This window comes from Pinus tabuliformis, chromosome 9 (genome assembly GCF_031772625.1).
Source record: "Pinus tabuliformis cultivar Carrire ecotype Pingquan chromosome 9, CPIR1, whole genome shotgun sequence".
Taxonomy (NCBI): domain Eukaryota; kingdom Viridiplantae; phylum Streptophyta; class Pinopsida; order Pinales; family Pinaceae; genus Pinus; species Pinus tabuliformis.
In genome coordinates, this window is record NC_142307.1 from 1,728,037,026 (window position 1) to 1,728,051,615 (window position 14,590).

General features: G+C 38.0%; 1 protein-coding gene across 4 annotated transcripts in view; it reads left to right on the forward strand.

Annotated features, from left to right (window-relative positions):
- Positions 1 to 14,590, forward strand: part of LOC149155618 (LIM domain-containing protein HDR3-like) — a 299,537-nt gene that overhangs the window by 42,802 nt on the left and 242,145 nt on the right. For 2 of the 4 annotated variants that reach the window (XM_089445807.1, XM_089445805.1), the window contains exon 3: positions 4,813 to 4,912. In XM_089445807.1, the coding sequence (XP_089301933.1) occupies positions 4,813 to 4,912 (100 nt within the window). The remainder of the gene's footprint in view (positions 1 to 4,812; positions 4,913 to 14,590) is intronic. The other 2 variants (XM_089445806.1, XM_089445808.1) reach the window with 1 other exon arrangement.

Below are 14,590 nucleotides of genomic sequence, written 5' to 3' on the forward strand. Positions count from 1 at the left end.
AAAGCCCATAACATTCACATAAACAACATTATACAATAGAAATGCACAACAGTATAAAGGGAGGGGCAACTCCCTACAATATGAGTCTGCGCGAATCAATATATATAATCTTCTTTTATAAGTACAAGTTAAATCTTGGGAAACCCCAAATTTACACTTAGCCAAATTTCCAACTTCAGCAAACTCGGTTGCCCAGCTCGTCGGCACCTCTACACGGTCACTGCACAACTTACCAACCCTTTGTTCACCTCGTCACACGATCGTGTTGTTTGCCCAACTTGGGCGTGCCTTGTCGTAACCAAGTCGCCACACACGGGCGCCTCCGCACAAGTCACACCTTCGTTCACAACCTCAACACTTCACCGTTTCCACCGTTTCGTCATGCACGACGCGCCCTACCCAAGTCGCCCGTCCGCATGATTCTTCGTTTCGGCGTGATAGTCTCGCCCACTCTAGGTATAGCTCATCTCGAACCTAGATGAACTTGGAAAGGTACGTAATGATGGGCTCTCCTTTTATCGTCCAGATATTTCTTAGTTTGTCCTTTGGAGCAAGCTTCCTGACATGATTGGAACCTTAATACAAATCTAGTATGGCTTTCCACATCTCGTATAATATGGTCTTTGACCCCCTAAAGAATGGTCCTCCTGGCCTTGGTGTCATTCTTGTTATGTTGGATCAACTGTTGGGCATCTTGAGGTGGGAATATTTGATTCTTCACAAATTCTAGCACACCCCATTATCTTCCAACACCATTGAGATCCTCTCCTTCCATGAGCAGAAGTTTGAGGCTCCCTCGAAACAATGATCTGCCCTTAGTTCTTGGAACACCATCCTGCTATCCAAAAACTGATCTTCAAAACTCTAGTGCAAGCCTTCAACCTAATCTACGCTCTTCACTGACGGAGTAATTTGGTGTTGGTCTTTATGCTGAACTTTGCTCTGATACCATGTTAATTTTCGTGAAACTCTGTAACAACTTAGATGAATTACTGAAAACTAGGCAACTGAAAACTGAAACCAAATTTACTTCCACCAAGATATAGAGTTTCTTAGCAATATATAAGCAATAGAAAAACCCCAGAGACAAAAAAACACATGCACACAAATTGACATGTTTGTTTACCTAGGAAACCCAAAAGGGAAAACCTGCTTTCTTTGTTGTGGTATTTTATTGATTGTTCTTGAGAAATTGGATGTATTATAATTCACATTGCTTTCTGCAACCAACAGTCTGTCTTTGAGAACACAATTGTTCACCTATTGAATAGATTTGACTTTCCCTGAGAATCCCTGATCCCTGTTCTTATTTCCTTGCGCACTGGAGCGCCATGACCTTTGACTCAGTAAATGATCCATTTTTTGCTAGTTCAAAAGCTAGATACAGATGCATAGTTCCTGCCTCTATCGTTAATTAATTGATCAAGGTTATATCTTGTTGCTCAGTTCCAAGAATGATTTATTTCTACTTGCGCACTTGTGCTACTGATTGGACATTAGGGATCTTTGTAATTAACCACCGAGAATTGGTTACTTTTGGTATAGGTTTCAAAACCTATTGATGATCGAGCAAAAGCTACAATTTAACCCATTGAACTGGAACCACCAATAGCAAAAGTCGAAGAAGTGTGGAATGTAGAGGTCGCTTTCATTAGGAGTGCGGAGGTGCAGAAGTGACTTTCATTGCACATATTGTGGAGGTGCAGAGGAAGCGTGTGTGGAGGTGGAAATAACGACATATTGTGGAAACAATTGCGGAAATGGAGCATTCTTGAATAACGACAAAATGCAGAGCCCGCACAAGGAGGCAGGGACTATGCTACTATGCAGCTATCACCCTTGTTTATTTTAGCTACGGTTGACCATATTTTCGAGTTGGTTATCTCTCGCTTGTATTTCAATTTTCCTATATTCTATATTTTGGCCATGACCACTCTTTGTGGGGAGCTGAATTTTTAAAAGCCCCATTTGATCTTATATTTGAGCTTCCTTCCGAGCTTCATGCTCTTAGGTGTGCCTTTGATGGGTATCCATAAACCCACACACCTGTTGTATTTGAGCGTGTTTGGTTGTATTCAAGCCTTTCAAATATATAGAATTGGATTCTCTCATTCTCACTTCAGCTATGACTGATGTAGTTGAGATGGCTACTCATACTCTTTATCATAGGATGCTTCTTTTGACACCTTTGCAAATGGACAATTCAATATCACTCTCTTAGGAGACCCATAGTATGGTGGAGGTGTATCTTCATGCTCTCCTGTATTGGATCACAGGTTTAGTGACAATTGTTTCTACTAGATGAGTTGCTTGGCAGCTGCCCTCGTCATTTCTATACAAGTTATCTTTTCCTATGCCTTTTTAGTTGGATGTTATAGTGGTGCCACTCACCTAGTAGATGATCATTATGGTATGGATATGTCTTCTCACCCTCTTCCATTGGATGAGAAGGGAGCTGATAGTTTTTTTCTAGCAATTGAACTGATTGGTGGAGACAATCTCCATTTCTATACAAGTTGTTCCATCTAGTGCTCCTTCATTAGATGAGTAATTTAGTAGTACCGCTCTCCTAGTATGTTTATTGTATGGCAAGGATACTTCTTCTTGCCCTCCTCCATTGGATGAGCATGTCAGTGACAATTTTGACCCTCAAGAGTCAAGACTTACTAAATTTATTATGACTGTCTTATATGTTAAGAGTATCAACATCCAGCTGATTTGGTTTATGCCCACTGTAATCTTTGACTGTTGGTGATGTACATTGAGCACCACTTTGACATGGTTATGATTTCCTTCCAAAATATGACAACTTGATTGAGTGGAGGGTGATGTTTGAGTGGCCGATTCTGGAGGAGGAACCTTCGTGGTTAGACGTAAAAGAGGAGCAACTTCAGCATGTGCAGGGGAGGATGTAGATGGCCCATCCTTGGTGGGGAGAGGTGTTGGTCTACTAGGAAGACATTGACATCGAGGAGGCTTATGAGGAATTCTCATCACTAGCTTGTACATAGATTCATGCTTGGGGATTCATTAATGGATGCTACATTGATGTTATAGGGACTTTTTGTGGCAAATGAGCCCTTAATTTTTTTTGTAACATAGGAAGAGGGAATTGATAGCTAGTTGCTAGATTGATCTTTGTAGATCATTGATTACATTGAGATGTATTTTATATATCTTTGATGTCATTTTGTATCGGTTATTCAATATTGTGTCTTTGACTGAAGATCTATTAAGCTTCAATATCAACTTTGATATATCATTTAGCATCCTTTACATCTTATAGGACATTGTTTTTTTCTCATTTATGTGGCAATGTGATTATGTGATATTGTTATTTGGTTTATATTTAAAAAATTAAAAAAAATAAAATTGTGTATTTTTTAAATGATTGTTGATTTTTTTAGATTATTACTGATTTAATATTTTTGAAACCCTTGGCAATTAATTTCGGATTAGGATTATTCAATCTATATGCTTTATAGTGCCCTTATTTTATATTGATTGATCAAATATGTTCAATTTATTTTTGACATATAATGACTCGTAATGGTTTATACTATAGCTCAAATACTTTGTATACAATTATCCTATGAAGTAACTAGCAATCTTAGTCTTTCAATCATAAAATGGTTTATAATATGGCTTAAATACATTGTATACAATGATCCAATGAAGGAACTAGCAATTATAGTCTTTCAATCATGAAAATTAATTTATGATGATAATAAACCAAAATCAAATACACGAGGTATGTAGTGTACGTGCAAAATACATAGGTTAGTCGAACAGTAAATGAAATCAAAAGTCCTATTAAGTCTACAATGTGAAGAGTTGACAATTTGCTCTAATAGAGAAACTCCCCAAAAATTTAATTCCTCCAATTAAGATCTAACCTAAAAACATGTTACGATATATCCCTGATGGTTGTCTTGCAAGCGAGGCATATCAAGTCTCTTTGGAGGCTTTAACTACGGCTATCCACGATTCTGGAATCCGTAGTAAGTTAGTAACCAAAATTAACCATTGTACCAAAAACCCTTATAGTCATACACACACTCTAGGTTACCGAAACTAATATCAATTAGCTATGGTAAAATAACTTAGGATGTCTCATCATGGGACAATTGAGCGGTTGGTACAATGTGATGTTATTCCTTCCACTTGGTTTTAAATCTTATGGGGGAACATCTTTGGCCTGTTGTGATAAGGCTGAAGGAGTAGGCCCCCCGACCCTGTGGAGTCTTGGCTCTTGCTAAGTCATAAATTTCGGGTATATTTTAGCTTACTGGCTGTTGGATATACTCTTGGTGTTATAGTGGCAGCCGCTAGGCTTTATCTTTGACCTCACCTGGATTACTTCAAGGAAATACCGATCCACCATGGTAAGAAAAAATAAAAATAAAAATAAAATAAAATAAAATTATACAGCTTGAGATTCCAGCTCTAGCTAAGTTCATGCAGAATTGGTAGTCATGATAAAACGAGAATGTAAAAGAGTTTGATGTGTACAAATTCGAGTTATTGATTATGGTATTGAATATTGATCCTTAAATGGTAACGAGTGAGTAATAATATTTGGTCTACACAAATTTGAGGTATTGATTATGGTATTGAACATTGATTCTTGAGATGGTAAAAGTGACTAATATTTATTAGAAAGTTTGCCTATTGTCAAATGCCTTTACTTTGTAATGCGTTTTAGTTTCATTGTATTCCTTTTTACTTTGCTTATATCAACAATAGTTAGTATTCTTTTGTAGTTACAATTCTTAGCATGATCCCAATGTAATTTGAGATATTTTCATTTAGGATGGGCATGCACATAGTGGAAATGACGATTTGGATCACGCTATTGCACTTTCTCTCTCTGAGGAAGAACAAAGAAAGGCGAATAGCGGAGGTATGTCATGTCAGTTCCTCATCTATGTTCTTGGTGCCACTGTAAGGTATCTTTGTCTTCATTTTCAATTGCTTAGCTCCCTGGGACTCTTCGTTTGCAATGCATTTCGTTGTATTCCGGCTTTTCAATTGACAATGTTTTTATCTTAAGATATTTTATAAATATTTATGATATGTCTTGTATGCATTGGTTGAGCCAAAATAAGTCAGCAAAGTGAAGAAAAAATACAGAGCAATTTTGATTCATGCCATTTCAGCTTTGAACTTGTTTTTGGCCTTGAATTCAAGATTTTTTAGGTTGTTGATTTCTTCTTCAAAGAAAAAATATCATTGAATCATAACACCCCAACCCTATTTGACTCTATAAGACCCGGCTAAACTCAGCGGTGGAAGTTAAATATATACGAGTTTTGATAGTTTCAAGTTTTTGTGCTTGTAGATTTTACAAACTCAGCAAGTCCATAATCATAAACTCGATTGATCCATATAAAGTCGAAAAAGTGATATTTTTGAGTCAACATTGTTTTGGATTGTAAGAAAATTTACAGCTGACAGAGTTTGGAGGGTTTACTGTAGTGAAATATCACTGGTATTGACCCTTTGGAACTGTCTAGACAAAAAGCAAAAAGTTGATTGGTCTTAGATTTGCATTCCGATTCGGAAACATTTTTTTTGCAATGTAGCGAAATCTGTTGCAAAATATTCAATACCAAAGAAGCTATTTTGAAGGATTTTTGATTATTTTAAAGCTATTTTTTCACCCATAAATCCATAGCAACCTTTTTCTTCTCATAGTTCCCAAAAAATTTAAAAAGGCAAAAGAAAGAGACTTTTGTTGGTCCTTTTGCAAAGACCTCAGTGAGCGTAAGTCTCAGTGTAATTTTTGTAATAAGCTATTGAGTGAGGGAGTGAACATTTTGAAGACATTGTAAAAATCATTGGCAATGATCTCATATGCCTAAAAGCACTTGAAGATGTCTATATCTAAATTTACTATAATTATGTCGATCACTATAATGAAAGGTTTGTGTCTATTAGCATGGTCGTGTCTTTAAGTAGTATATATATGACAGTGTTCTTTAATGCACACTAATCAATTCTTGCATCACTTGCATTCAATAATTACCACTTTTACCCTTTTGGACAACATGAGCTGGTCCCATTTCTTACGAATGCCTGTGGCGTTCTGTGACTAAAAAGCATCACAAGTGGTGTTAGAACAAGTTCAAACCTTTCTGGAATGTGTGGCCAAATTCGTCTGGCTTATAGCTATCATCATTTTGAAAATATTTTTTTTGTCTTGTGGCCACCTCACATAAGACTCATAATTGATTGAATTATTTTTTTATTTATAAGAATTATTATCTAAAAAAACCTGAGAAAAATACAAGCAGTGGAAATCATATTCAAACTTTGCAAAATCAACCCGAGACAGAAAAATTAAGCTGCACAAGGCAATCCTTGATAGCTGCAGTAGTGTGATCCATTACCGGCATATTTGCATGGGCATAACCACAGACCACCATTTGTGAAGCAAGTGCTGCTTCGTGGAAATAAACTCTGATAAAAGAAGAAAACCATGCTGTTTATTGTTTCTTCACTTAAAAAATAAATCATAGCTGCCATCATATGCGTAGTTGCTTAAAAAAAAGCTGATGTTATACCAAATACTAGAGGAAAACTATCAGAAAATGATAACGCACATTTCCACATGGTTTTATCCCTCTCACTAGCAGTGAAGATAATCACTTCTGCAAGTGCACCAAAACTTTTTGATCTTGTCTCTAATGAATTAACTTTCTGTTCTTTTAATTGTTTGCTAGTCAAATATTATATAGTTTAGTTTGGCAAAAAAAACCACAAATTGCCACCACTATGCCTTCTAGCCACATCTTCTCAAGCACTGTCGTAACCCAGATGCGGTTGCATTTGTTGTATCCCTCAGACATTGCTACATCCCCTGTTGCTGTTAGAGATCAATTGCTGAACAAGTCTCCAACATTGAATGCAAACTGGCACTCTTGTAGAATGTACATGAATGACTTAGCTTTGATACAAATAGGGCACTTATTATTAGTGGAACCACTCTTGGCAAGTGCATCCTTGGTTGGAATATATTGATATATCAGTAGCCATGCAACAACTGACTTTGGAAGAAACTCTGTATGGCTAAACATTTCACAAGCAACTAATCCATCGGGACATATGATTTTAGAACGATAAAGAACTGGGGCCAAGTGACTCCTTTTGCGCAGGAGAAGATACAACCTTTTACTATTACAGTCAAATATGGGTTTATCATAAGCCCACCACGAATCACATCAAATAGGGCCTTGCAAGATATTGTTCCTTACGGGGAGATCCTTGGCTAAGCTGTAAATTATGGGAGTAGCTCTATCATAAGACAGGGCCCTAGGATAAGTGAAAGTTCTCAAATCCATCCAAGACGTGCTAAGTATTCCAAAAATCCCTTCGTCGCTTAGCCTCTTTTCCTGAGATCTGGAAGCTTTGCAATGCGATGATCCTGATTCTTCCAGTTCCAATAGCCTGGGAAAGGGAGATCCCAACCTCTTCTGTCACCTGAAAAGCTGGTTCACTTGCCCATTCCATAGTTTTACAGATGGTAATAACTATGTCCAAGATGGATTGCGCTTGAGAAACATAGTTTGCTTAAGGGCCTTTGCATTTATCTTATAAGATACATTTAACATGGTAATGGGGTGCCCACCTCCAATAATATCTATAGCTAAACTTTCCAGGATTAATTTGATCAAAGCCCTGATTTAAAGAATTTGAAATCTGCCTTGAAGAAGGCCTCAGGGGTCACCCTAAACACATCATCACCAATCATATCCCACATAGTCTTAAAGAATTCGTATGGTAACCCATCCAGATCAGGTGATTTACCATTTTTCATTTTATTAAGGCCATAAAGAATATTTCGTTTGGAATTTGTTCACCCAAATCATCTTTTTCTAATGCAGAGATCTTAGTGGGGCCACCTTGAGAATCTCTTTACTTGCTGCATTAACAAAATCAGGGTCAAAGTAGTGGCAAATATGCACTTAAAAGTTAATGTCAGTTACTCTCATGGTAAGTCCTCTTCTAAAGTGCCATCCTAGCACCCTTCTCTATCTTCTTGCGTTTGATGAAGTGTTAACCTGATCAAGGAAAATCATCAAGAAAATATCTGATCTCCCCAAGTTCTTATCTGCCTTGCTTGATCTTTTGCTTAAAATTAAGCACAATCTTTTTGCCTTTTTCTATGAACTATAACTTCCCACGTCAAGATCCATCCTCTTTTTCCACGTGGATGTTGGACCAAATTCCAAATCCTACGCACCAATGCATGGAAATATTTGGGGGCTCTGTGAGAGACATTGATTTTGAGGAATGTGTCAACCTCATCTTGCGCTTGACCAATCATAAGAGAGGAGACTAATGGGTGGTGGTCTGACTGGAGGGCATCCATAACAATGTCGATTAGTTTCTGAACTTTTGAAAAGATGAGACCCTCTTTAGGGCCACGGAATCTGCGCAAACATGCTTGGATGCTCATTACCCTGCCTCATATTGTACTAGGTAAGCCATCTGCTGTAGTCCAATATTTGTCTTTTCCAGTTAAGATATAAATCTGTAAAGTTGCTTTACACCTGTACTTTCTTGTTGTCCTCTCATAGCATGCTATAGGAAGGCCATGCCCCACTTTACAATCTCTGACCAATACCACAATATCGAAGTCTAGCCCTAGGATCCATTCAATGTCCAATAGAAGAAAGCTAGCCAATCCCAAATGAGGATTCACTTTTGAGAAAGGTTAGGACCAAAAATTGAGCCAAAGTCAATTAATATACCTTGGATAAAGAAAGTAGCCCATACACACCTGTGACTTGGATCAGTACCTTGAGCAACCAAATAAAATTTTAGCCCTTGAGCACAAATAAGACAACTACTTCACTTCCCTACTGATGGTTAGTTTTCCAGTTAAGCCCTATTCTAGCAATAATCCATTCTAGGACAAAACTCAAAGCATGACGATTTAACTTCTTGGAGAAATACAATGCCTTGTTTCGTTCTTTATAATGTGTCTTGTGCTCATCTTGTGGCTTGAGATGGACATCCATCTTACATTCGACAGTACAAAAGCTAGCTTCATCGAAGGGTACTTTCATCAACAAGCTTACTAAAGCTGTTATTTGTCACAAAGTGCCCTGAGTTAATATTAGCGCAAGTGGGAGATTGCATGATTGCCTCTTTGATTGTCTTAGATCATGGTCTAGCGTCAACAACTTTGCTTGCCCTATCTCGATGGGCATGATTGAGTTTGATGTCCTTTCTTTTACTATATTTGCCCGGCCACTCTTTGTTGTCCTCCATGTCGAATACTTGATTAAGGGAGGGTGAGTTTGAAGAAGTGGCTTTATCTTTGTTGTGGATAACTTTCTTGGTAATATGACATGAGGCAACTGTTGAAAAATGTGTAACTAGGTTCGGTCTTCATAAGTATGAAATGCATTCTTGTAAATTATAAAATGAAAAGAAATTATTATTTCATGCTCAAGTTCTTTTATTTTATAGGTCAAGCACCCATTGAGTGCTTCTAGGGTTTATCCTAGGTCTAAGAGTCATTGTCATATAATGAAGGCCCCAATGGGCACATTGTATCTTGTAAAGAAAAAATATTTTTGTCTTTAAAGTGACGAAATTCTCTCCAAGATCAAGTCGGCTTAGGCGCTGTCAAGTCAGCCTAAGTGAAGAGCCACATCTACTCCTTGAAGAAGCCTATATATAGAAAGGAACTCGTCCTCCAAAGGAAGACTCACTCATCTCTCATTCTATGTGAAGAAGAGGACAAAGGAAGTCGAAGTGTTTGGGCTAATTCTCTCTCCCACGTGCAAGTCAAAGCTAGGGTTTCTGCGCAAGGGTCATCTTTGGTTCGATCTTGGAAGGAGGAGAGGAAAGAAGTCAAGCGAAGGTTACTTAGGGCATCTCTCTTGCCCTGAGTCTCAAGGAAAGGCAAGCGAAGGGAAGAAGGTTACAAGAAGAAGATCAAAATTTTCTAGTGTGGTAGCAGCAATTGCCGAGGAGACAAGATTTCACATCTGCAGTAGGAGGTCGAAGTTCTTGCAGCAGGAGGCCGAGTTAGTTGTTGATCTTGATCTTGGAGGGTATTTGACTGAGTCACTAGGTCATGGTATTCGTCAATTGATAGATCTATAAGAAGAGAAGAGATTTAAGGGTTTTCCTCTCAAGAGGAGGGGTTTTGGCCTTGGCTTGAAGCCTATATACTGTGTCATTGTTCTTATTGTTTTGGTAGCTGTTTGATGTATCTCACATTATAATAATAAGGAACAAAGCTAATAAGGAAAAAGGTAACACAAGCAGTTATCAAGTTAAAGAGAATTAACATATTCATTGCCATATTGAATTCTCAACAACAACTAGATAAATAAATTGTAACTAATTCTAAGGTGGAGCCAATGAAGATGTTAATTCCTGTTTTAAATTGGTGGCAAAGTCATTGGCTTGGGTTGGGGAAGGCTTGGGTTTTTTGTAGGAGAAATGACAGTATTCAATTTTTGAAATTAGAGTCCATCAATTGTAAAATGTCTATTGTTTTGCAACAACTTTTATTTAAATCCGCTTCTATGGAAACCCTTGGCTTGCAGAAAAGGAGTCTTGGCTACCATCAGCAATCAATGCATTAGCAAATCTTTGAGCAAACCATTTTGCATAGTGGTGCATATCAACAACAAATTCCTAGAAATTCTATCCAAATAGGATACCTTGCTTGGTTAGTGAACTTGGGATTAAAATCAAGCCTACAAGTCTAAACATGTGCCCAAGAGCCAACAATATTCCACGTTCCATATTGTCAGATATCCATAGCTACAAATTTAGAGTCTAATAATAGGCAAGGATACTTAGAGCCCAAACTCCAATACAAGTTTAATGAAATCCCTCAACCTTCTGAGTTCAAGATACATCACTTATCAAATGCCTCTTCATTCAGTATTTTATGCAAGATGTACAGGATAATCCCTCTTTATTCTAGGTTTGTCTTTTTTTGGCATATTTGACATTTTTGTTAAGGAAGATATTAAATTAATCATTTGTTACTTGTTCATCAACTTCAACAAAATCTGTAGGATTGAGAACTCTTCTAGAGGAATCATTTGAGATCCTTAATCTTGGAAACCTACGACCATCATTGAAGGGTGGATACATTTGTTGTTTTATTCGGAGGGGTGTGAGGCCACTCAATCAAACTTAATGATCATGATGGTTCTATTGCCATTGTGGCCACCCTTATGGAGGTAAATCAACCACTTTCGTGAGATATGAACCCTGGTGGGGCTATAAGACAATATCATGTTTTCGTCAACCTGGTTAAACTTTTGTGGCAAATGAATTCTATATGATCCATCCTCACCCCTAAGTCTTCCTCTTTAGACAACCCCTCAACAAAATTTGAAAATTTTCATCCTCGAATGTCATAGTAATCATTGGAAATGTTATCCTCCTAGATCATGTGAAATTGTATTATTCACTTGAGAGGAAGGCAAAAAGCCTCAAGTGAATATGAACAATCACGAGGATTCCAAGTGACCTCTTGGAATATGAAACCAAGGGTAAAAAATATATGTATTTATATGTATATGATGTGAATAATAAGTATCTCACACTTATCAATCTTGTATTTAAATTTCATGAGTCTAACAGTGGTATCAGAGCACAAAGATATTTTGAACTCTGTTTTCTCCCTTTGGATCTAGGAATTTTAGATCTGTTGTTGTTTATTCCCTCTCCTTATCAACACAGGTTTGCCTCTTGTCAAATTCATTACTTCCCCAGCCCCTAAATTTGTGATACCTCTATTGGGCAACTTTGCTCCCGCATCCATTCAGTGTCGTTTCTGTCCATGTTTGTGGAGTTATTCATTGCCCAACTTGATAGTGGTATTTGTTGATTCTGGGTAGCATCGGATGTGCTCTAGTTCCGAAATTTTGTGGAGGGGCTAGAACACATGAGATCTCCAGAACCTAGAAATCGTTTGGAGAAATTCCACGCAGATGAGGAGTTATTAAAAGAATTAATATTTTTAATGAGTTCCTAAGTCTAAACTTAGGAAAATAAAAATATTAATGTGTATTAATAAAGACGTGTGAGAAGGTTCTAAGTGACGAGGATCAAGACCCTTTTAATTTTAGCCGTTGATTAGAGATTAGATCACGACCATTGGTTCATCAACAGGAAAAGTATAAGAGGAGGCTTGAGGGTCAGTTGGAGATACACCAAGAGATCAAAGAGTTCGATTTTTCTGGGCGTGGTTTGCTGAGAAAATCGAGCTAAGTGATCTGAGTTGCAGTGAGGAGTAGTTCGACAAAGGGACTTCAGTCCAAGGTCGAGGATACATAGCAGAGAGGCAGAGCAGCAATAGGAGAGACAACGCAGCTCCAGAGAGGGTGACACAAAAGCTAGAGGGGCTGACGCAAAAGCTAGAGGGGTTGACGCAATGCCCTAGAGTCAGTGCTGGGGTTTTCTGTGGGGAAGAGAGAGCAACAGTTCAACATATCGACTTCTGAGCAAGGGAGGCTCACTGGGGGGGTGACGCAACTCCTCGAGGAGGTGACACAATTCTAGCGCAGACTTGGAGCAACCATCGCTACCTAGCACTGGGATTGATCATCCAGTTGTTGGATTGCCAAAATATCTGTCTCCGAATAGATGTACTTCTGTGGCTTGCCAGGTTTATTCTTTGTTGGGTGAGCCGGATTTGGAACCCTAGTTGTATTCGGAAATCTGCTTAATAATACAAACCCTCTATATGCTGCACTGGTTTTCTCGTATTGGGTTTTTCTGGGGACAATTGTCCAAAAAATAATGATGTCCCTTGTGTGATTGTCTCAGTTTATTTCAGTTCATGATCTGTATGTATGTGTAGGCTGCAATAGTGTTTTGATCGTTGTTTAAAATATTTAAATAACTTGTTGAGTGTAAAGAACAAGTAGGAGATGATAAACCAGTGATTGCAGTAGTAATTTCTGATGTGTAGATTCAAAAATTTTCACAATATCAAATCATTGGATATTTTTGAAAACTTCATTATCATTGGAGCTCCTCCCCTTCTCCCCCATTGCTTCATTCCACCATTTTGTCCCTGGTCCCATCTTTTGTTGCCGTTGTTGAGAAGTATCGTGCTCTGGCTATAAACCCTTCTCTCTTGTTTCATATTTCATATGTCTCATGACCTCAACATTTGTGCCAAGCAAATTCCTCTACGGATATGGATCCCTTGGTCCCACTCTTGCCATTGTTAAAGACTAGAAGACACACAGTAGGGAGAAAGAAGAATATGTTGATATTTGACTTTGGCGAAGCAACTTTTGATGTTTCTCCACTAACAATCAATTCAAAGTGAAGTCCACAACAAGAGTCACACATCTTAGTGGGAAAGGACTTCGACAATAGATTGGTGAATTGTTTCGTGCAAGAGTTCAACTACAAGCACACAAAGGATATCAATTTGAATGTCAGAGTGCTTAGGGATTCCTCCAAGTGGTTTTCTCTCATTTATGTCTATATGCCGTTGTGTTCTCCTCCTTTATTGGACTGTTTTCTCTCTGCCATTCTTCAGTTAGTATGCAGTGACTAGTTAGTGAAATTGTTGAGGAAGGCTATTAGGTTTTAATTGTGATTTTTATGAGTATACCGTCCTCTTGTTTGAGTGTTAATGAATGCATCATTTGAGTGGTTTTGCAATACTGCGTTTCATTGGTTAAGCTCTTTAATAGACTCTCTGAGGTGTTATCTAAGGTGTCATTGTCATAAAGTGGCTGAACCTTGTTGCTCCCGCTCTCCACAATCAATTGCCATGCTACGTATTTTCCCGTGTAGAGAATGAATTGTTCAAAATTCTAACGCCCTTGTGCATGATAATGTTTTCCACACATCCTTAATGGTCAACTCCTGTATCAATAGTTCGCTTGTTGAAAATCCTCATCAATGCTAAGTCCGTTTCTCCGTTTTGACATTGTGGTTCAAATCGCTCAGCATAATGTGTACTTGACATGCCACATGGATTTGTCAAAATGTGAAGACATCAAGGAGATATTCCCAATAAAAGGTGGACATCTCGTCTTTGAAACTATGAGGGGAAGAACGAATTGTCACAAGTGTTTAGAACAACAAACTATTATTTTTCCATCAATTATATTTTTTGGGGTTTTGAGTATTTGATTTGTGAGTTTGTATGGATGGTGACAACGAGGTTAAGGTTTGAAGATCGGTTGGAGGGTGCATCCAATTTTCCAACTACAATCCTTAGAAGGAGAGGATGGCATTGGAGTTGATGGAGAATGGGATATGGGAATTTGTAGATCAGCAACTCATGCCTCTTACTGATGCTGCACAACTGACCATCCATAGTGAAAATAATGTGAAAATCATTTTGGATTGGGTGAAGGATCATGTGATCCCTCATCTTTCCAAAAGGAAATTTTCCACGGAAATGTGGGAGGCTTTGACTAAGTTATATAAAAGTGACAATGCAAACTAGAAAATGGTGTTGAAGGAGAAGTTGAGAAACACTATGATGTCCAAGTTAAATATAGTTGCTACATATTTCACTAGGATCACACAGGTCCGAGAAGAGTTGGTTGCAATTGGGGAGGCCGTGTTAAATGTA